The sequence below is a fragment of the Myotis myotis genome, unplaced genomic scaffold (assembly GCF_014108235.1).
Source record: "Myotis myotis isolate mMyoMyo1 unplaced genomic scaffold, mMyoMyo1.p scaffold_m19_p_6, whole genome shotgun sequence".
NCBI lineage: Eukaryota > Metazoa > Chordata > Mammalia > Chiroptera > Vespertilionidae > Myotis > Myotis myotis.
In genome coordinates, this window is record NW_023416368.1 from 8,496,702 (window position 1) to 8,519,535 (window position 22,834).

General features: G+C 44.2%; 1 protein-coding gene across 7 annotated transcripts in view; it reads right to left on the minus strand.

The window, feature by feature from the left end:
- Nucleotides 1-22,834, minus strand: part of TENM2 (teneurin transmembrane protein 2) — an 897,969-nt gene that overhangs the window by 234,373 nt on the left and 640,762 nt on the right. For all 7 annotated transcript variants that reach the window (XM_036312664.1, XM_036312661.1, XM_036312660.1 and 4 more), the window contains one exon: nucleotides 10,357-10,595. In XM_036312664.1, the coding sequence (XP_036168557.1) occupies nucleotides 10,357-10,595 (239 nt within the window). The remainder of the gene's footprint in view (nucleotides 1-10,356; nucleotides 10,596-22,834) is intronic.

Sequence of the window (22,834 nt, forward strand, 5' to 3'; positions counted from 1 at the left end):
GTGGTCCCAAGAAGTATAAGTTAATTACAGGCTGGCTTCTTTTTTCTTTTTGGAAGTCTTATAGGTGTTTTTTTTTTTTTTAAAGATTTTAAATTGATTTTTAGAGAGCGAGGAAGGGAGAGGGAGAGAAACATCAATATGAGAGTGAAACATCAATTGGCTACCTCCTGCAAGCTCCCTACCAGGGATTGAACCTAAAACCCAAGCATATGTCCTGACAGGGAATCCAACCAGCAACCTTTTGGTGAATGGGATGACACCCAATCAACTGAGCCACATCGACCAGGGTAGAAGCTTTACAGCTTCTAAAGTAAATTCAGGAGGAGATAATGCCTTCATTTCACAAAAACAGATTGGATAAAAATAGACCCAAATATCCTCAATTTCTCATTGTGTAATAGTTAGATCACTCCACATTTCTAGGGGGAAAAAATGACTGACCTTTGATTCATACCGATGAGTTAATAAAAGCTTTTAAATAAAAGGTTCTGTGTCTTGATGGATTGGGAAAAATGAAACTCAGAATCCTTCTATCACTGTTGTGTGTGCCTGATTAACACCATGGCATGGGTCACTTGTGCAAACCATAACTTATCCAGGCTCTCTAAGCTTTCCTATTAACTGTACTATTTTATGGGGTTGCTTATTAGACTCTAGGTCTAGGAAAAACATTTCAAGTAAAAATGTCCCAGATTCTGAGACTAGTCAGCGGATTCCAGCATACCATGTGACTGGCTAATCACTTGCCTAAATAAAATTTCTTGCCCAATGGAAAAACATAAACTTTATATAATGCACTGAATACATATTAAATTAATGTAAAATAATTAACACATAAAATTAATATACAAAGTCACAAGAATTTTTTTTTCATGGGGGAAAAAAGTCTTTAACCCACAATTCTCTCAAGATTCAGGAAGTCTTCAAATCTCATTAAAAGAAAGTTTAAACACATATACTCTAACTTAGCTAATGCCCCAGAAGTCGACGTTTGCAAAATCTGGGGCATAAGGTGGCCTTAAAACTGGTTTCAAAAATACATCTGATTCAAAGGCTCACGGAACTCCCTTGAAAGATGTCATCTTGTTTATCGTGGCCCAAAGAACAGGATGCATCTGACACACTGCCACTTACCTTCCCCTGTGGAATAGAAGCAAGGCTAATCTAAACTTCATTAATGCGCCTCGAAAACGCTCATGGTGTAATATAAGTAAGCAAACGGACAGAATTGCATCATGACTGCAAAGGCCAAAGCGAGGTACCGTGGCTTTCTTTTACAAAGATCAGAGTCCCTAAGGGAGTGCCCAACATATTGGCACAAATCTTCCCACCAATGACCTGGTTCCACTGAAAGCCCATCCCAATGGACAGGCCTTCCCTGACAGCCCGCCCTGAAGAAAGTCATGATGAAAGAAATGCAAAGACTAGAGGCACAGCCGATCCTCCCTTCTGGCCCGTAGCTTTGGTTTGTGGGAAGGAAAAGCCTTTGAAAGAGGATCCATATTGTGCCTCTTATCCATTTCTTTCTCTTTGCAAGAATGGAAGACAATATTTTCTTCAGCGAAGCTCTTTTCTTATCAACATGTAGCTTAGTAGCTTAGTACAGTTATATTTTCTGAAGCACTCCAATATTGACATGTTTATTTAAGGCTACAAGTTGATAACATAAAAAAATAAAATAAATGAAATATGCAACGCGTTGCCCCTCCCCCCCCCCCTTTTACGGTAATATTAAGCATGTTAATACAGTTCACGGATCATCTGCTCTCCTAATGCAGATGATGCTTATTCTGAGCCATCAATTTAATAAATGATTTATTCGATGAGCAAAGGGCTCAGGCAAAAGTTCTGGGTGTCTATTCTTAACAACCAAAATATGAATTTTCTATAACTGGGTTTTCAATAAAGGACACAGGAATCTTGGCTTACGGTGACCTTAAGAGAAATACGAATGCTATGAAAGTTCGTTTTTGGGTCAAGTTTCTGTTGTCTGAGGCCGCAGAGCTAAGCAGGGCAATGCAGAGCACAAGCGCTTCCGTATTGCTTGTGCTCACAGACCTAATTCACCATATAATAGTTCCTTTCTCTACTTGGTGCCTTGGAGCGATTGCTTCATTTCTTAGCACATCCTCATTTACAGAGAAGCAGCCAACAGACTTTCAGATTTATGCCATTATTTGCTTCTTCACCTTGAACTCCAACTAAATCCTGCCACACTTTGGTAATGTGAGTGCCAAACGGTGGCCGCATGCCAGACACAAACACTTCCCAGCTTCCCTCAGGAGCTCCCTCCATTTCAGGGAGGCGCAGATTCCTGCCAGAGGGCTTAGCTGTGCTGCTTACGCATCCTCCCGCCGCCCCCCCCCCCCCCCAATGTTCCTTTGCCTAAACGCTTTCTAACTTGGAAATGTAATTTGGGAAGAGAGGCAATTAGAACACCAGGGAACTGAAACATCCCTTTTTCATGGAGGAACAAGTGAAACCAGGGGGCGGGTATTCTGGGTACTTTATAACGCCTTTCACAAATGGTCCAACTCAGCCCTACCCCTAAACAGCATTGATTAATCCAACAAATATTTATCATTTGCTTACAAGGCACCAGGCACTGCTCTGGGGATGCAATGACCCTAAGAACCTGGGTCAGTACACTTCTCACTGGACCTGGCCTGGGAGTGTGGTAGCCAATACAATAATAACAATATCTCCACTTAGTTGAGTTTCTATTGCATATGAAAAATAATATAAACGAAGCTACTTTAAAATGGAGCCGGACCTGCGACCCCAGAAGAACCGCCTTGTGTGTCTTATGCCTCAAAGCTTTGGAACGTTAACACAGGACAAGATAGCCTCTGGACTGGGCCTAAAGGACACTGCGTCCCAAAGAACTGTCAGGCGGGATGGCAAGCAAGCAGATATTATGATGACCAGACTGATGACTCCCAGGCTGAAATTAAACATGTCTCCCTTCTATTGACTTTGTCACCTAATGGGATCACCATTTGGGTTTTTGTCTGCATCAGTGCTCTCTTAGGTTTTTTTTTTGGTTTTGTTTTTATCTCAAATGAAGGCTGCTGCCTCTCACTTTGACCTTTTACTTTTAGGCTACCATGTGCTAAGTACTCCTGTAGCTCAATGATTCTAAGACTCGACTATTTTTTTTTCACATTTTCACATCTCTGAAATCAGAATACACCTCTTAATTGGTGCTTTCTCACAATCAGCCAGGCAGCACACTGGTCTGCTGGTGTGACCATGGACTCGTCTAGTCACATGGCTGTGCATCAATCCATCTGGCCTGTGACTACCTCTTTCCAAAAACATGAAATAAAAATTCTAAGTGCTAAGAAATCATGTCACAGGTGGTCTGTGTCTACCTCTTTCCAAAAAAAAAAAGAAATAAAAATTTGAAATGCTAAGAAGTCATGTCACATTTTGAATGAAACCTTTTTTCTCCTTGAGAATACATACAGTAATGATACTTCCCACATATGATGACATATGGAACGTGAAGAAAAGTTGTCTGTATGTATCATTTCAATGAATACTTGAAACATCTTTTCCAGGTAGGAATTATCCCCATTTTCCTTTTTGGACAGGAAACCTAGGTGCAGGGAGATTAAATAGCAAGCCCAAAGTCAAATGGCTTTTAAGTATATCTATCAGAACTTGAACCCAGTTTCTCTGACACCAAAGCCTATGTCCGTGCTTCCCATTACACCAAGTTGCTTCTTTTCTAATTAGCACAGCAAGGCAAGAACTTCTGCAATGTTGTTATAGGCAAAACACAGAATGAAATAATATCTATTTACAGTACGTTTGAAGTTGTGCCCAGAATCCTAAATCCTGAAACAAGTACAAATAAACGGACAAACGAACGACTCAAGACATGGGGATCTGTGGGCCTGGTGACTGCCCTAAGTAATCCAGTTAAACAAATAGAGTGTGTGGAGGGGGGGACAGTAATGTCACAGCCTCTCATTACAGCTGTTGGACTGGTAGGCAGCTAGAGAGAGAATTATTCCAGAGAAAGTCCAGGACTGAGGCCAGAATGGTGATCAAAGGATAGATGCACAGGTGATGAACCTGCCACACCCTTCACCTAACGTGTACTTTGGCGAGACAAAGTCCTGGGTTGGCAGCTGATATAAGTACCCTGTTTCCTTGTCATTGTCCTCAAGGGACTTGGGGTTGTAGCAACTCCTCACTTCTTCCCCCCTAGTTTAGCATTAAGATGCTCTACAAAGTCAGGACCAAAAGTTGCTTCCTCATTTGCATCCACCGAGTGTGCCCACGAAGATGGACAGCCCATGTTGGCTGACTACGTTGATTTCTGACAGGTGTCTTAGAGGGATGACAAAGGCATGCACCTCAGTGGAGAAACTCATCTTTTCTGAATGTCAAACATGAGATACAAACATTGCCATGTGTCTGCTAGGCGATTAGGGACCCCCCAACACTCCCCCCCAATTATTTACTTGACTTTCTGTAAACTGACAAACCCTTTGAAATCAGGTGTACAGTTATGACGTGGCAGTCCCACTGCCAAAGGCTCACCTATGTGTGAGCACTGACAGGACATAGTACCTGGTTAAGAGCACATTAGCAACTCAGTTGGTGTAGCTCAGTGGTTGAGCATTGACCTGTGAACCAGAAGGTTGTGGATTGATTCCTGGTCAGGGCACATGCCCAGGTTGTGGGCTGGATCTCCAGTGTGGGGTGTGCAGGAGGCAGGCGATCAAGATTATCTCTCATCATTGATGTTTCTCTCTCCCCCTCTTCTTTCCTTTCTGAAATTATATATATATATATATATATATATATATATATATATATATATATATATATATATAATTTAAAAAGCATATTAGCATATCCAATAGATAAAAAAGCTGCCACTAACTGGTCCCCTGGCTTACTTGTGGGCAGTTCTCTTTTTGTTTGTGTGACTAACTGCGAGGTTTGACCATTTGGGCCTGGAGTTGGGTGGAAATGCTATTTGCTGGATTTAATCATTAGAATTTTGCCCCTTAGATACTAAGATGTAAATACATGATTTGGAATTCACAAAGGAGGGAGGGGTTTAGCATCTCTCTGGACAAAGAGCAGGGAGTTGGAACGAGGACCAATTTCCCCCCTAGGCTGGGTCCTCACAAAGGCTGCCAGGTAAGTGTGCTGTTCTCATCATTTTCTGTCATTTTCTTTGTTTTCCCCAAACCTGCTCTGTTCAGTGAGATGGGAATACACACAAAATAGCAGCTGAGAACACAGGATTCATCAGAGTCTCAACATATCAATTTTCAAGTGTAGCAACTTTAAGCACATTGCCAGCTTTTAGTTTCCATAGAAAATAATCCCTCATTGTTTTCGAAAAAAAACAACAAAACCTGAAAGCACCCCAAATTACCGCACTTTTAACATCCTGACATGTTGATGGCCTGCGTTCTTCCCAGATCAAAGCGAGCATGTCAGAAGACAGTGCTGAGCAGCTGACTTAAAACACAGTGTTTCACATTTGGCAGGAATTACCGTAGTGAAAAAAGACAAGGTGACTTTCTACTATATATACGTATTTTAGTTTGGCAGAGATCCGAAGAGCTGAAAACTAATTTAGGATGACACAAATGCTTATCTTTCTCTCTGCCCCCTGCTTCCCTCCTTCTCAACCAGGTGGGGAGTTTTGTCAGTTATGCTGTGTATGTTTTTAACTCAGGGGGGATGGGCTGAGGCTGGAGTCACGCTGAGCCATTGTGTGGATTCTCATCTAGAATTTCTAGGATTATCTGGATTTAAACAGCAAAGTCAGACCTTGCAAGCCTCTTTCTTCTTGCTGAGGGGAAGCTGTGCAAAAACTTTGGTGCCTTGTAAGGAAACGTTAACCTAGGGCCAGAAAACGATGACATTATTCAATGACCCAGCGCTGTTACAACCTGTTGGAAACCCTTGGCGAGAAGGCGGCAGGCCCTGAGTGATTTTGAACAGGCAAAGGTTTTGCCCAGGAAGATGGGGTTTAACTGAAGATGGAGGACAATGAATACAGGGCAACATTGCAAGACAATTCCACTTTATCTGCATTGGAGCACTGTGTCAAGCAGCCTGTTAAGATGGGAACCCTTATCCTACACAAAATTTTCAACAAAGTGGCTTTCTTCTTTGAGTTTGGGGAGTGGGTCAGAAAGGCAGGTGTAATTACTCATTGTGAAATGGGAATGCAATGTCAGAAAATGTCTATCACCTGCCCACCTACAGCGGACATATGGTTGGACTTAGCCAGTTTGAAAACATTTTTCCCCCCTTTTGTAAAGGTGAAAACACTCTGAAAAGGAAATCTTAGGAAAAGAGCAGTAATATAATCAGATAGGGGTTGGCACACTGTGGCCTGTGGGCCAAATCCTGTCTGCCACCTGGTTGTTTGTACGGTTTTAAGACCCCCTGGGCTAAACAGGTATAGTTTTACACTCAGACTGGTTGAAAAAAAAATCCAAAGGATAGTATTGGTTGACACATGAAAAGTACATAAAACTCAAATTTCAGTGTCCGTAACTGAAGTCTCTTAGAGCACAACCATGCCCACTTGTTTACGTCTTTGTTTGCTTTTGCTTAACAACAAGCGGTTGTGACAGAGACTGACTGCATGGCCCGCAAACCCGAGAATGCCTACTCCCTCGCTCTTTAAGGAGAAAGGCTACTGGGCGCTGGGACGCGGGTTAGGAGACTGAGGAGGAGGCTTGGCTGCTGCCCAAGGTGTTAGATGATTCAGGGCCATGTAGGTTTGAGGCAGTATTTGGAGAACATGCCAAATGTAAACTTTAGGAGAGAGTAGTCAGGGCAAAGATGCTAGACCCGACATCAGGAAACCAAGGGTCTAGCCTTCATGCTGCAGCTAACTAGCCATGTGACTTAGATGCTCTGGGCCTCAGTATCAACTCTTGTCAAATGACTGTTGTGTGCCAATTCAAAAATATATATATATTTTTATTGATTTCAGAGAGGAAGGGAGAGGGAGAGAGAGATAGAAACATCAATGACGAGAGAGAATCATTGATCGGCGGCCTCCTGTATGCCCCCCACTGGGGACTGAGCCTGCAATCCATGCATGCACCCTGACCAGGAATCGAACTGTGGCCTCCTAGTTTATAGGTCGATGCTCAACCACTGGGTCATGCTGGTGGCACCAATTTTATTTTCTGCTAGAGTGTGTGTTGGGGGCTGTGGGTATGGTTCAAATTTCATAATTATATAAACATGCTTTAAATGGGAAAGTTTCTAACCTGTTCTTGGTATGTACACGGTAAGGATAAAAACACAGTGTAGTCAGCATAACACAGGTGAGGAGCTCTGTGCTGCTCATACAACTCAGAAATTTCGGGGTCTAGAGGGATTTCTGGTGTTGCTGGCACTGAAAGTCCTTGAGCTGCCCAAGGATGGAAGACAGCTTCTTAAGAGGGTCGCTCCCTTGCGTTCCAGCTTCTCCTAAACTGGTATTCCCTTGGAACCACGTGGGCCAGAGGCCGCATGAGGCCCCAAATGGTCCCTGAGTGGTTCATGCAGCTCCTCAAAGTAATTTATTCCAGGGTGTTCTGTATACTGGGGGAATTGAATGGAGAGTATATCATAAAAGGTTGCTGACCCCAGCTCTGAGATCAGGCACTGGGGGACGAGGGGAAGGGTCCTTCCCTGAGTTGGTAAAGGCCCCACCTTTTCCCATTTCCAGGAGAGCTAACACTATCCTGCGTCGACACCACCCACATGCTGGATCTATGGGAGAACTCGTCATGGGGCTGAACGAGTCCAGATTACTCATTTCTGGAAAGTCTCCTCTGATGGGTTGGAACATGCAAACAAGCTCATTTGACCCATGGTCACCGCTCCTGGCAGGCCTGTCCATAAACGCCCTCGGGCCAGTGCTTCAATGGAGGAGCTGTCATGTTCTACTGGAACACAGAGTCCCACATGGACCAGAATGGGCTTTGGCCCTTGTGTTGCCTCTCCCTCCTTCCCCGAAGGTTGTTTCTAGGTAGGCACCACCCCTTGCTGCTCCCGACAGCACTTTTCTCTGTGTTTGCAATGCTCTGTGTGTGCCCCTGAAGCTCTGTAATTAATAATATACTGCTTTTCATCTTCAAAGTCACCCACATTAATTAATCCTCACCATACTTCAGAGTTTCTGCACATAAATAACCACCCTGTTCTCACGTTTCATTTAGGGAACTAAGACCCACAAGGAAAGCAACTTTGTGAAGGCTGAGGAGATAGGGGTCTCTGGGGTCAAGATCAGAACTCATGGTCTTGACCTCCCACCACACTTGCAGACCTGCCAGCCCCCGTGGCTCCATGCTCTCCCCCATTGCTGCTGGGTAAATTGGCTCATTACATCACTCATTTTGAGTCATTAAACTATTCTTCAATACTCCAGGGTCAGAGCACAATCTTACCTAAAGCATACATAATAGGAGATGATGGATTATAACCTAATAAACCATCCTTAGATGCTCAGGTCCATCCAGTAGCCTCAAGACTGAGAATAAATATGTTTCCTAATCCATCATTTACAAGTTACGCATCCGATTAAAACATTAAACGCTCCCTATACGATGTCCCATTTATGTGATCGCCCTACAGAAAGCTATTATATTTTAACTATCAAGCTCAATAAATCAGGCAGTAGCCATCTATCTCTCTCTTGCCAGTGGAGGAGGAGGTACGCCGAGGACAGTCTTGGCAGTGGCTGGCAGTGCCCACCAGCCCAGCGGAACATCAAGCCTGAGAAGTGAGCTCATGGACCCTTTCTGAAGCTTCTGACATAAAGCCGAATCGTGCAACAACCCCAGAGGCAACCGAAGGCAATTCAGTTCACTTCCACTGAACAATCATCTGGGGAAGCCCATAAAACTACCTCTAACAACACAAAAACGGGTACGCAAGTGATTGAGGGTGTAACAGATGCCCTTCCCCCTCCTTCAAGTCAACCTATTGCTCCATCCTTCAAGAGGTAAGTGAGAGGCAGACAGGACTGGAACCTCTGGCCCTAGAGAGATGGGTTTAGAGCACAAAGGTGTTTGCAAAGCCCCAGATACACACAGTGCCTTTCCCCGGGATGTCAGTGTCCTCACATTTGGAGGGTACTGCTGAGAGGTGCGCCCGGTAAGGAATGTGAAACTTATTTTTCCATTTTAAGATGAGCACACGGATACTATGGGAGAGAGTGAAAACTTCACATCAGTTTTGGGCTAGTAATGGTCGGCCGTGGTCAGGGTCTAAGATCTCCGGGGGTGCACAGTCACCCTCCCTTGCCATCAGGCAAGCTTGGGAAGAATGGGATTGGAGCTCCTGAACCAGCCCTTCTCTGGCAGGCACCATACTGGCTGGCTGAGGATGAAGGAGGTGTGTGAGTCCCACTTCCCAGAGAGAAGGGGCAAAGCCAGCATGCGCAGGGCTGTCTTTTCCCCTCTCCTGTGGGAGGGGTTTCTACATAAATGTTAGGAGCTGTTTGGGGGTTGGCCTCCTTTTGCTGTTTTCTAGGTTTGCTTTGCAACATGGCACAGACAAATTGGGGAGGCCGATCATCACTGCCCTGAAACCAAGCCAGAATCGCCACGTGTTTCAAATAAACTTTCACAAATGTCCCTGTGGCCTCTGCCCAGGCCAGGAGATCTGCCATTGGCAGGCTCAGTTGACAGAGTGGCAGCAGGGGCTCTCTGTCGGGGCCAGGAGCTGCGAGTGGGCTTTGTGTCCAGCCCAGGATGCTCGCATGCATGTGGCACCCTGCCCCTAAGCTCTTGGCACCCACTGCTTCCCATAGTTACACAGGCTGCACCCCAAGGATGCAAACCAACATCCTTGGCATGGGAAAAAAGATACCCCAGCAACTTTGCCAATCTGCTACCCTAAGTCATATTCAGAGTTCCCAGAAGCACAGCTGGCATGGGAGGTGGACCTGATTTGGATTCAGTAGCATGTAGTGTTTATTCCCAGAGATGCTGATCACTATTCTTCTTCTCTTTGATTTTTGGCTGTAGTTAACCAATGCTCATGAATTTCAGAGCATACACCTGGGTTAAAATCCAGTGAGGGAGGAGACTAGAAGGCTACTTTGGGAACGAGGGATGGGTTTGTAGGAACAATTCTCAGGTGATCTCCAAGAAAGACTATAGCAAGGATGCTTAAGTTCACATATGAGAACTGCCGTTTAGAATCACGGAGAAACGCCTCAGATAGAAATGGATTTCAGGAGGGGAAAAATCACTCCAGTCTGTCACTCACTCTTATGTCTTTCAGGAGCCAACAAGCACATTTTGCAGACAACAGAGGGCCTGGTTCCCTCCTCCCCCCAACAGAGGCAGCTGGCTCCCCACTCACCGATGAAATAGGCCAACAGAATGGCCAGGAGGAGGGCGGCGGCGATGGCGGACAGGGCGGCACATTTCCAGCTGCAGTACTTGGAGGGCTTCTTCAGCTTGAAGGCCTTCCTGGAGAAGGTGTTCCGGGGCAGCAGGCGGGGTGGCGGCGTGTAAACGGTTCCTGAGGTCAAAGGGTACCCCGGAGAAGAGCTGCTGAATAGGGGTGTGCTTCCAGAGGAGGTCTTAAAGAGAAAGTGCCTGCCAGGAGAAGGGAGAGAGTCAGGATCCACACGGTGACCTGGGAGGGGCAGCCACTGCTCTCTCACACTCTGCATCATAGATGCTAGGACAGTCCTGGCTAGTGACCCTGCCTGCCCATCAGGAGTGAAGGGGCAAAATGCTACCCTTGATGGTGACACACATGAATTCTGCAAACTCACATCATTACAGACTCTCCCATATGCATCTAGATTTTATCTTCTACAACGATTCGCAATGTAGTCAAAGCAAATACAAAAATCGAGTTACTGAGAGAGATTAAAAATGGTGGTGGAGTAAGTGGATGATTCACAGACACGCTCCCAGGACCAAAATGTAATTATAACTAAAATATAAAAAAAATCCTGAATAATCAATGGAAGACTAGCTGGAGAGAATCCCGATAACTGAGGATAGAAAGTGGAGACCACATACTGGTAGGAAGGGCGAAGGTGTGAAAGAGCTGGGTGGGCTCCCATAGACAGCAGTGGAAGTTCCGGAGAGACATCTCAGCTGTGGGGGGTTGCCAATGAGAGCTTTGGGGTCTAATCCCAAGCTGGGTCCCAGCAGAGAGTACCATAACTGAGAAAGTTGTCCATATGACATCTGGCTAGAAATGCAGGCATCCTCTTAAAGGGCCAACACACAAAATTCCATGTGCAGCTACTTGTGCTCCAGCAGAGAGAGGGCAGAGTGGATTGGAGCTGTGTGAGCAAAAGCCAGGATTGAGAGCTCTGAGGTTAGGGCTCAGAAGGCAGACATCCTGGTTTCCTGTGCTGTCATTCCCTCACACTGCTGAGGTCATCTTTCTAACACAGACTTTTGCTATCCAGGCAGTTTTGCCTGGGGGGAAGACAGTTGACCCATCCTATTGGAAAATACCTTGCCCTCTGGTTTGGAGTGCTGAGGCCCATTAAGAGGCTGAGAATAACAAGTAGCCTCCAGGCAGAAGCAATTGCCTCACCCTGTTGGAAAATTCTCGCCACACTTGTGGACCATTGCCTGAAGGCTACTCAAGATGGAATCTAATCAGTCTGCAGGCAGAGGCAGTCTTTGGAGGCTTTGAGTCTTTGCCTGATCTGAGTAGTCAGAAACAGCATTTGACACTGTATTGCACTAGAGATTGAGAGTCATAGCAGATCAACCTAATACACAGTCACAAAGCCAAACAGGCAGCCAAAATGAGGAGACAAAAAAACAATCCCTAAATGAAAGAACAAGGGAATTCTCCAAAAGAAGAGATAAATGAAATGGAGATAAACTTATCTGATATAGACTTCAGAATAACGATGGTAAAGATGTTCAATAGCACGAGAAAAGACATAGTAACTATGAAAATGGAAATAAAGAATGACATAGCATAAATAAAAAACACATAGGAAGGAATACACATCAGATTAGGGGACGCTGAGGATCAAATTGGTGAATTAGAAGACAGGGTAGAAAAATATTCAATCAGAGAACCAAAAAAGAAAAAAACAACTGAAAAACAGGACAGCCTAAGGGAGCTGTGGGACAACATGAAACAACAATATTCACATAGTTGGTGTACCAGAAGAGGCAGAAAGGGGGAAAGGCATAGAGAAGGTGTTTGAAGAAATATTGGCAGAAAACTTCCAAAACCTGGTGAAGGAAAAAGTCACACAAGTTCAGGAGGCACAGAGAACCCCAAGCATGAAGAACCTGAACAGGCTCATGCCCAGACACATCATAATTAAAATGCCAAAAATTAAAGACAAAGACAGAATCTTAAAGGCAGCAAGAGAAAGGCAAACTATTACCTACAAAGGAGTTCCCATAAGGCTATCATATGATTTCTCATCAGAAACTCTACAGGCCAGAAGGGAATAGCATGAAGTACTCAAGGTAATGAAAATCAAGGATCTGAAACCAAGATTACTATATCCAGCAAGGCTATCATTCAAAATAGACTGTGAAATGAAGAGCTTCCCAGACAAAAAAAAAAGGCTAAAGGACTTTATCACCACCAAATGAGCATCTCAGTGGATTATTTAACATAGCTTACATTAAAATAAACAACTAACTCATATTTAAATGTTATTTGTACTCTAAGTACAAGAAATGTTATTTGTACTCTAAGTACAAATATTTAAATGTTATTTGTACTCTAAGTACAAGAAATGCTAAAGGGGCTGCTGTAATGAGAAGAAGAAATAGAGAGAGAAACCTAGGCCTACAGAATTAAAATGGCAATAAATAAGTACCTATCAATAATAACCTTAAATGTAAATGGATTAAATTCTCTAATCAAAAGACACAGGGTAGCTGAATGGATACAAAACATGACCCAACTATATGCTGTCTACAAGAGACCCACCTCAGAACAAAAGACACACACAGAATGAAAGTGAAGGGATGGAATTTTTTTTTCCATGCAAATAGAAAATAAAATAAAAGCTGGGATAGCAATACTCATATCTGACAAAACAGACTTCAAAATCAAGGCCATCACAAGAGATAACAAAGGTCACTACATAATACTAAAGGGATTGATCTAACAAGAGGCTATAACCCTGGTAAACATATATGCATCTAGTATAGGAGCATAGATATATGTGTGTATATATATATAATCTCTAGAGGACTTTAAGGGAGAGTCATAGTAGGGGACTTTAACACCCTGTTGACTTCACTGGATAGATCTTCCAGACAAAAAATTAACAAGGAAACAGTGGTTCTAAAGGACACACTGGATCAGATGGCTTTAATTGACATTTATAGAACATTTCACCCCAAAGCTGCAGAATATACACTCTTTTCAAGTGCACATGGGTCATTCACAAAGATAGACCATGTGAAATATATTGGCACAACTACTTATGAATAAATATTATAATATTCCCATTTACAATATGAGAAATTAGGCTTGGAGAAGTTAAGCAACTATCCATGGATTTAAACCCTGAGCTCTGTCTTATGCTCAAGTCTGTGCTCTTAAGTGTTACCTTAACCTGTCTCTCTTGAGTCTTCTTCCTAAGCTGTTTTCCCCTCCATCCTGCTTTCTGTTCTGAGACCGTCTCTCAAGGTCATGGTGTCGTGGTTCCTTCTTTGGAAACATCTTTGCCCTTGGTGGCTAGAGCCATGGGGTGACAACAGGGAAATGGGGTCTCCTGTGGACACCTAATATAACCCTTCCTCAGGGTCAGGAGACTGTTTCTCCAAGGACACTTCAAGGACCATCAACTCTCTGATCGTGTGCCATTCAGGGCTTCAAATGTAGCTTGCCACACCTTTTACAATGATAGCTTATCTTCCAAGACATATATACCAGTGGACTTTAAAGCATAGGTTAGGTAGAGTCTAGACTTTGAGCAGCTGAAAGCCAGGGGCTTTGTGTCCTATAACATGTTCACCTTTATGTGCCCAACTCTAAGTTCGTTCAGCATGCAGGGGAGATGTGAATGAACGAGCAAATGAATGAATGCATGCATGAATGGAGCTCCCTCGCTGTGTTGTGATTTTTACTTAGCTTCAATTCTAAGATCCCAAAATCTTTTACGGGCATTCCCTTCTCTTCAAGTCTTCAGTAGGTGCAACTGTATTTATGGACCACTTACTATTTGTCAGTGACAACGCTAAATGTTTTACTTGCACTAAAGCTCACATCAACCCTGGGTGGTAGGTACTATGATGACTGCAGTTGTACAGATGAGAAAATGGAAGTTAAAAGTTAGCAAGCTGGGTCTGTAAAGCTCCAGTTCTAATCTGCCTGACTCTAAGAGCTCTAATTGAGCTACTATACCATACTGCCCCTGCACACTGGGGCTAGCAAGCTTGCCCAGCGGGATTCTGAGGCAACATCCCTGTCATTACACACATTTGCATCTTGGCTGCTTCCAGACAAAACCTTGAAAGTATTTAAATCCTTGACGAAGCTCAAACAGGCCTGATATGACTAACAATCATGTCAGAAAATGAGCATCTCAGTGGATTATTTAACATAGCTTACATTAAAATAAACAACTAACTCATATTTAAATGTTATTTGTACTCTAAGTATGTTTGATGACCTGAATGAAGCTGAGAGGTTTGGGTTGTGAGGGGGCAATTTTAAGGCTCATGGGGTCCTTTCATACATAAGGCCCTGTATTCCTTGTCCAGTAGCTCCAGGTTACAAAGAATCCGTTAGCAGAGGAGGCAGTAGGCTCAGTGTGTAAAGGCAAAATTTTGGAGCAAGATACATCTGGATTGGAGTCCTGGACAAGGAAGCCAGGGAAGAGCCTGCAACCGAGGAACATGCCCTTGACCGGAATCAAACCCAGGACCCTTTGGTCTGCAGGCCAATGCTCTATGCACTGAGCCAAACTGGCTAGGTCGTAACCTTAATAATTAACGTATCTGTCCCAAGTCAAACTGTGAAATCCTTGACACTTGATACTCCAGCTATTACTCTTAGGATGTCCAGAGCCTAAACCCCAGTGCTCAACATCAGCCATATTTGTTGACAGAATCAGTAAATTAGAAACAGGAGTGTTTCAGCAACATGAGAGAAATCACAAGATGAAGATTAGGAAATTTAAGTTGGCGTTAATGTTATTTTTAATGCAGTCATTTATAGGAACAGAAGGAAATAGCCATTATTCCTGTGGTATGGGATTGCTTCATGAGATCCTAAAATTGCCTCCTTGCAATCCAGTCTATTTTCCATACCTCCTTCCAAAAAGATTACATCATAAATCACCACTCCTACCCCTCCCTCAAACAAACAAACAATAAATAAAAAGGCTGGCAATAACTCTTAGAATAAATCTTCCCATGGCCTACAAGGCCTTGCGTGACCTGCCCTCTGGCAACCCTTCCAACCAGATCTTCTACCACTTTATCCTCCCTTTATTGTCCTTTTCCTAGTCTTCATCTTAACACATCCATCATATTCCTGCCCCAGGGCCTTTGCACTTGCTGTTCCCTCCACCTGGAAATATATGCATGACTTATTTCTCCACCTCGTTTCACCACTGCTCCCGAGAAATCTTCTCTGGCCCCCCTCACTCCTTTCTCTGTCATTTTCCATCCTGTTATAACTGTTTTGTTTTTCTTCATCATATATGCATTTGTGTATTCTTTATCACCTGCATCTATCATTCAGAACTGAATCTCTATGAAGTTTAAAATAATAATGTATTTTGTCTGATTTGTTCAATGCTATATCTTAACATCTAGAATAGAGCCTGGGACATAGTGGGCATTCAACAAATCTTTGTTAAATGAATGACCTTCAGCCTTTCCAAGGTCAAAATAATAAATATTAAAAGGACATGACTGTAAACATTTTTAAATAAGCCAGTCAGAGGGAAACAAGTATCACATGATCTCACTCATATGTGGAAAATAAAGTGATGAATAAAACAGATCCAGTGACATGGAACAGACTGATGAATTTCAGAGGGAAGGCAGGGGTGGGGAGGTGGGTGGGAAGAGATCAACCAAAGAACTTGTATGCACATATGCATAACCCATGGACACGGACAATAGGGTGGTGGAGGCCTGGGGTTGGGGGCGGGGCAGGCTAGAAGAGGTCAATTGGGGATAAAAAAGGTACATATATAATACTTTCAACCATAAAGATTAAATAAACATTTTTTTAATTTTAAGATTAGGATTCCTTCTGCCCTATTGATTCTTGCTTTCCAAACAGATTTACAAGTTTGTAAAGCAAGTGTCTACATTTACACATACAGGCGAGATCCCTCCACAGAAAAACAACCCATATACTTCCCGTCAGGCATTGCCCCTCGAAAGATAAACCTCTCAGGCTGCTCAGGGGTATCACAGCGTCTGCGGTAGTCACAGCTAAACGAAACCTGCTCAGTTATCACATCTCTTCTTTCTAGTTGCCGGAGCTTCAAACGATTAAACCAAAATACCAAAGATATGTAGACTCCTGTGTAACCTGCCACAACATGGTTACACCCTGGTGTTACAAATCTTTAGAAGGTTCAATTCAGCAAACAAACAAACAAAAAAAAAAGAAAGGTTCTAAAGAAACGATCTTCAGATTGTGACCCCCAAATACCTGCTTTAGGGTGACTTGCGTGCTCCGTTAGGAAAGTACAAATTCCTGGCTCTGACCAGACCCACGCCTGGGGTCTGGGAGTGCATCCCCTACGAAGCTCCCTAGGTGATTTGAATGTACGCTTAAGTTTAAGAAACTCTACCCTAACCGTTTCTGCAGCTTTTAAATGTGTCTAACTTACAGACAACACACTAGATGGTGAGTGGATATATATTTTTTTAAATGCAAGTTTTGAGTGCTGATGTTTTTAGGGGTGAAGTGTCATGAAGTTGCCAACTTCCTTTCAAATGATTCAGCAAAAAGATCTTTATATCTCTCTGTGTACAGATGGATGAGGCAAATGGGGCAAAATGATAGCAATTGTTGAAACTAGGTGGTTATTCTATTGTGCTATTCTTCCAACTTCTCTGGGTGTTGGGAAATTTTCATAATTCCGGGTTGAAAAAATGGCAAGTTCTGATTCACTCAAGGACTGCCCTCCCATGTTGCAGAAAAAACAATAAATAAAATGAAGCCAGACCCAAAGGTAACGGTCTGGCCAGATGGCCACTGGGAGGACCAAGGAGGCTGAGAGGACTTGGGATTGTTCCCCAAGCCAGCTTGGAAACGAGGAATCATTGCTGATGCCCCAACTGAACTGCTCCCCAGCGGCTGGTCATGGAAGGGGCTCAGCGCGGGACTCCAGGCATCAGCAAAAATGCGTCGATTCCAAATGCACTTGACATTTTTCAAGCACAACTCAACTGCTCTCAGAATTGGCCACTTATGTCTTGGGAAGGAAAGGCAAATGAGGGGCCCCCAAAGTGCTGTCCTTGGAGTTTGCTGACACTCAGACGGATAGAGAGAACCAGCCCTCGAGGGCTCACGAAAAGCACCAGAAGAGCCTGCACACCCTTCCCCAGCCATGAGGGCTACCGGGCTTCGGTCCTAGCACACAGCGTCCCTCCGGGCACAGGGCAGGCCCACAGAATGGCCATGCGATTGAGTAGTGAGACTCAGGAAGGACGGCCCTCCAGGTGCCCAGCTAGGAGCCCTGGGTCCCAGGGATTTCTTAAGAATACAGCCACCATCACGTCCCCCGAAGCTGCCAATCTTTTGGAGAAATGTCTCCCCTTTTCTCATGTGAAAACAAAAGCATTTAATGAACACCGAGAGAGCTAGCAGCCATCCTTTTGGGCATTTTCTGAGAGACGGCAGAAATGTGTAGTCGAGGCAGACTCTTGGCAAACAAGGCTTTGGCCCCAGCTTGGCTTAGAAAATGAAGGGCATGCATGTTCTCTGATGAAACAACCACGGAAGATTCTCCAAAGAAGTCCAACAAACAAGAAACTCGCGCATAGCATCCATGCAAGGAGGGCGCCGTCAATTCAAAATGCCGCGGGGTTTTATTTTATCCTTGGGATGCAGAAGGAGCTTGGCTGCTCTCGAGGGGAAGCTTCGAGAAGAGGTGGCTGGTAAGATGACGTAAGGCCCCAACAAAAGACTTCCCTCTCTCTTTTCAGCGTCAATCACAAGGAAACACACTCACTAGCCACGCAGCCTACCAAAGGAGGAACACATGCAGCTCCGAGCTGCAACCAGTGGGGTCCCAAGAGGCTGGCTGCTGACCGGCTCCGGGTTTGGCTTTACTCCCAAGGGGAAGTCCTAGCAAGCCTTCGAAACAGAGACGTGCTACATAAATAATGGCATTGTCTCAGCCCCAGAGGTCAAGTTTCTGTTTTTTCCCCCTCTTTTCCTTCCTCTCTCTCAACCTGCACCCCACTACCTCGCCCCAGCTCAGCACTCAGCTAAGGGGGACGCCAATGACTGGCAGTGCAGGTGAGTTCCCTTTGGCCCATGAAGTCAGTTTCCACCAACATTCTCCTTGAAACCGAACAAAAGCCCTGAATGGTTTCGATGTAGCGCGTGTGCAAAAAGCGGCTCTGGTATCAGGAAAACGGGTGTTCACTGTTGCTCTACCGAGAAAACTGACCTCCCAGTAAATAAACTCCCAGGTGTGTGGAGCAGCGGATGAAAATATTGATACTCAGGCCATTAATTCCTAAAAGAGTTTTTGAAAAAAAATCCTCACACAAAGATATCTTTTTATTGATTTTCAGAGAAAGAGGAAGGGAGAGAGAGAAAGGGAGCGAGAAAAACATCCATCGGTTGTCTCCCATATGTGACTGTAAATCGAACCAGCAATCGTTTGGTGCATGGTATGACACTCCAAATAACTGACCACCCAGCCAAGAGCCTAAAAGATTTTTAAAAATATGTTTTTATCAATTTTTAGAGAGAGGAAGGGAAAGGAAGAGAGAGAGAGAAACATCAATGATAAAAGATACACACTGATCAGCTGCCTCCTGCATGCTCCCCACTGGGGATTGAGCCTGCAACCTGGGTATGTGCCCCGGCTGGGAATCAAATAGTGACCTCTTGGTGCAAGGTTTGATGCTCAACCACTGAGCCACACCAGCTGGGTCCTAAAAAATTTTAAAGCATAAATACCATTGCTGAAATTTGATCAAACAAACAAACAAACAACCCAGAGAAGGGATAGAGCAGGAATGGGGACGTGGGACCAGTGAGGGAGACCAGGTGTGCAGCAGAGAACGCGAGATTTCATCACATTTTACTGGTACTGGCCGTGCTCTTTGAAGCATCAGGTTTATTGTCTCTAAAGGAGTAAGTTTACTACAGAGGCAGCCTATAAAGGGTACTGTGGCATGTCAAGTTACTGTAATTAGGTTTTCAGGAGTCATAATAAAACATTTAGCTGGAGAGAGGTTAAATAACCAGCATACTTTCTGGAGTCGTTATTATACTCTCCCACACGAGAAGGAATGGTGCTGAAAGAAGGGAAACTCAATGGGTGGGACCCTGGGAGAGGGAGGGCGGGAGGGAGGAAGGGAGATAGAGATAGAGATAGAGATAGAGATAGAGATAGAGATAGAGAGAGAGAGAGAGAGAGAGAGAGAGAGAGAGAGAGAGAGAAATGGGATGTGGAGAGAAAGAGGAAGAGAGAGAGAAGCCTACAGGATGAGATGGAAAAAGCACAAGAGATGGAAAAAGCACAAGAGATGATGAGAAAGGAGACCTTGGATACTGTGCTGCTCAGCCACTTCTTGACTAGCAAAACTAAGTAATCTTTAAAGGGTTCTGCCTTTATTTTCCTTTTTGCAAATGTAAAATGTACACATTATTTAAAAAAACCAAGTACATAAATTAAAAAACAAACAAACCAGACAGCAAAGGCTCCTATACTCTTGAGGGACAGACTGGTAAACATTTGATAGAGTCAGACTTTCCCCCACATATAAACATCCCTGCATTATTGTTCTTCTTATTGATTTAACTAGAGGCCCGGTGCATGAAATTCATGCAGGGGGTGGGGGTGGGGCGGGGATTGGGTCTCCGTCTGCCCAGCCTGCACCCTCTTCAATTTGGGACTCCTTGGGGGATGTCTGATTGCTGGTTTAGGCCAGATTGGGCCTAAATCGGTACTTGGACATCCCTCTCACAATCCTGGACCACTAGCTCCTAATTGCTCACCTGCCTGCCTGCCTGGTCACCCCTAACAGTCCTGCCCTGCTGGCTGGGTCACCCCCAACTGCCTCCCCCCGCTGGCCTGGTCGCCCCTCACAGCCTGATTGTTCAGTCATTTGGTCGTCCCTCACTAACCTCCCTGCCGGCCTGGTCGCCCCATGTAGCCTGTTTGTTCAGTCATTTGGTTGTCCCTCACTAACACCCTGCCGGCCTGGTCATAGGCAGCCATCTTGTGAGGGTGTGAGGGTCAATTTGCATATTACCCCTTTATGGATTGTTTGAAACCAATAGGATTTTACCAAAGAGGCGGTACTAAGCCTACAGATTCTGGACTTGGACGACCAGGGTTTGGCTCCTATACTTATCACTGTGTGACATTGGGCAAGTGACTTAACCTCTCTGGGTCCCGGTGGCCTCACCTATAAAGTGAGAGGATGCTAGTACCCACTTCATGGGCTGGTTTGGGGGAGTGGTGAGTTTATTTACATGACATGCTTCACATTCATCTTGATGTCCAGTGAACGGTCAGTAAGTGTAGCTATTAATCCACTGAAGGGCAGCAATCATGTATATCCTGCTCTTTACTAGATCTCCTTGATCTCGCACAGTGCCCAGCTCACTTCAGCACCTTGTGGGACGAATGAGTTGTTCTAATTAGCACAGCCCCTCAAAAGTCGTTTTATTAGGAAGGGGAGGGAGGGAGGATTCACTAATGTGCTTGCTCTCTTCCCCCAGTTGGGAATTTATGCTTGAGTTGAGAAATGAACTGTTGCTTTTAAAATTAAACTTTAAAAATGTTTTAAAAAAATTGCCACTTCCCAAGTTTGAAAAAGCCAATAACCCAATTAGTATAATTAAAAGCCCATTTCACATCATGATTCCCTAAGCTTCCTCAAACTAATTTTGATTCAGGGGAAAATAGGCTTCAAGGTTTCTGATCCCTGAACCTTTCCGATCACAGGGGACACCACCACATTTGCATATGCCGTGAACAACAGGAAAATCCTCTATGTTGCCCTCTTCAAAATGTGCAGTCAGACCCAAAATGCCCACAGCTGGAATAATTAGCCACTCAATTTATTGCCTTCCGTTTTTCTAAATAGAAGCTTCAACTCTTGATATTTAAATAGTGTCACACTGTGATGTGACATAGCATTTCTCATGGTAAAACTTATTTTCCCCCACTCGCCCCCCAAGAAATGATATACTGCTGAGTGCAACAGGCAAGGTCACTGAGGTCACTAAAGAAAGCTGGTGTTGTGAGCAAATCCATTTCACTCTTTGGGATAAAATGAGGAGGCTTTTTTCCCCTTGGTGTTGTTAACTTGTTGACTTTTTTCAAGTTAATTGGTTAGAGTCTTAATGTAGTAAAGGAAAAAAAGAAACCACAAAGACTTCTGACTCTGACTTCACACTTGACCTTGACTTCACCGTACACTATAATATGGGAGTGTACAGACAGACATCTCAAATAGACTTGCACTGGCGTTCACCGGCAGCCAGAGCGAGATGAAGAAAGAATGCATGCCATCAGATACAATCAACGAGCAGATGATTTCTTCCCTCGCGTTTACCGCCGGTATCATTCTGAGAGTCAAGGAACTGTCGAGCTGAAGGAACCTTGGGGTCTGTCCCTTTATCATACTCTGCTTCATGCCATTACATCTGTCCTGTGTGTTTGCCTTGTCTCCGCAAATTACAAACTTCTCAAAGGCAGGTGCTAGATCTTCTGCTTCCTCTGTTCTTAGTAGGTGCTCACGAATGTCTGCTGAAGGAACACACACAGGATGGCATAGACAGCTCTGTGGGGGCTGGGGGTGTGTGTGGAGAGATTGAGCAAATAAGAAAAAAAAAGATAGAGAACTGATGGACATGGACAACAGTGTGTGACAGTGGGGAGGAGGTGGGAGAGTGGAGGGCATAGAGGGGATAAATGGTGGTAGAAAAAATAAAATAAAGTAAATTAGAATTTAAAAAAAGAGCCCAGCTGGTGTGGCTCAGTGTTTGAACATCGGCCTATGAACCAGGAGGTCACTGTTCGATTCCTGGTCAGGGCACATGCCTAGGTTGTGGGCTCGATCTCCAGTGTGGGGAGTGCTGGAGGCAGCCAATCACTGATTCTCTCTCATCATTGATATTGATGTTCCTATCTCTCTCTCCCTCTCCCTTCCTCTCTGAAATCAATAAAAATATATTTAAAAAAAGAAAGAAAATGGGCAGGCTTTGGAGTGAGGCACATCTGGATTCAAACCTCAACTCCACCGGGAACTGTGTGAGGCTGGGAATGATAATTTCCCTGAGCCTCAGATGCCTTCTCTAAAAAATGGGAAATAACAATATCTACATCACAGAGCTGTTGGAAGGGCTGAAAGAAATCATGAAAATAATTTGTGAGCACAGAAGCTGGCCCACAGGAGGTGTTTAATACATATCTGTAGCATATTTCCCCCATGTCCTTGGAAAGAATACAACATTTAAAATATGAAGTTATGAGTCAACCAATAGCTACGGAGCATGTGGATACAGTGGTGACTACATCTTTATCTTCATCTGGAATTTATGACTGAAGAAACATGCCAAATAAACAAAACTCAAGTCCAGGCAAACCAACAAATACATCAAATAATTGTAAATTGGGAGAAATGTCATGAAGGAAACCAGGAACTAGGACAGGGAA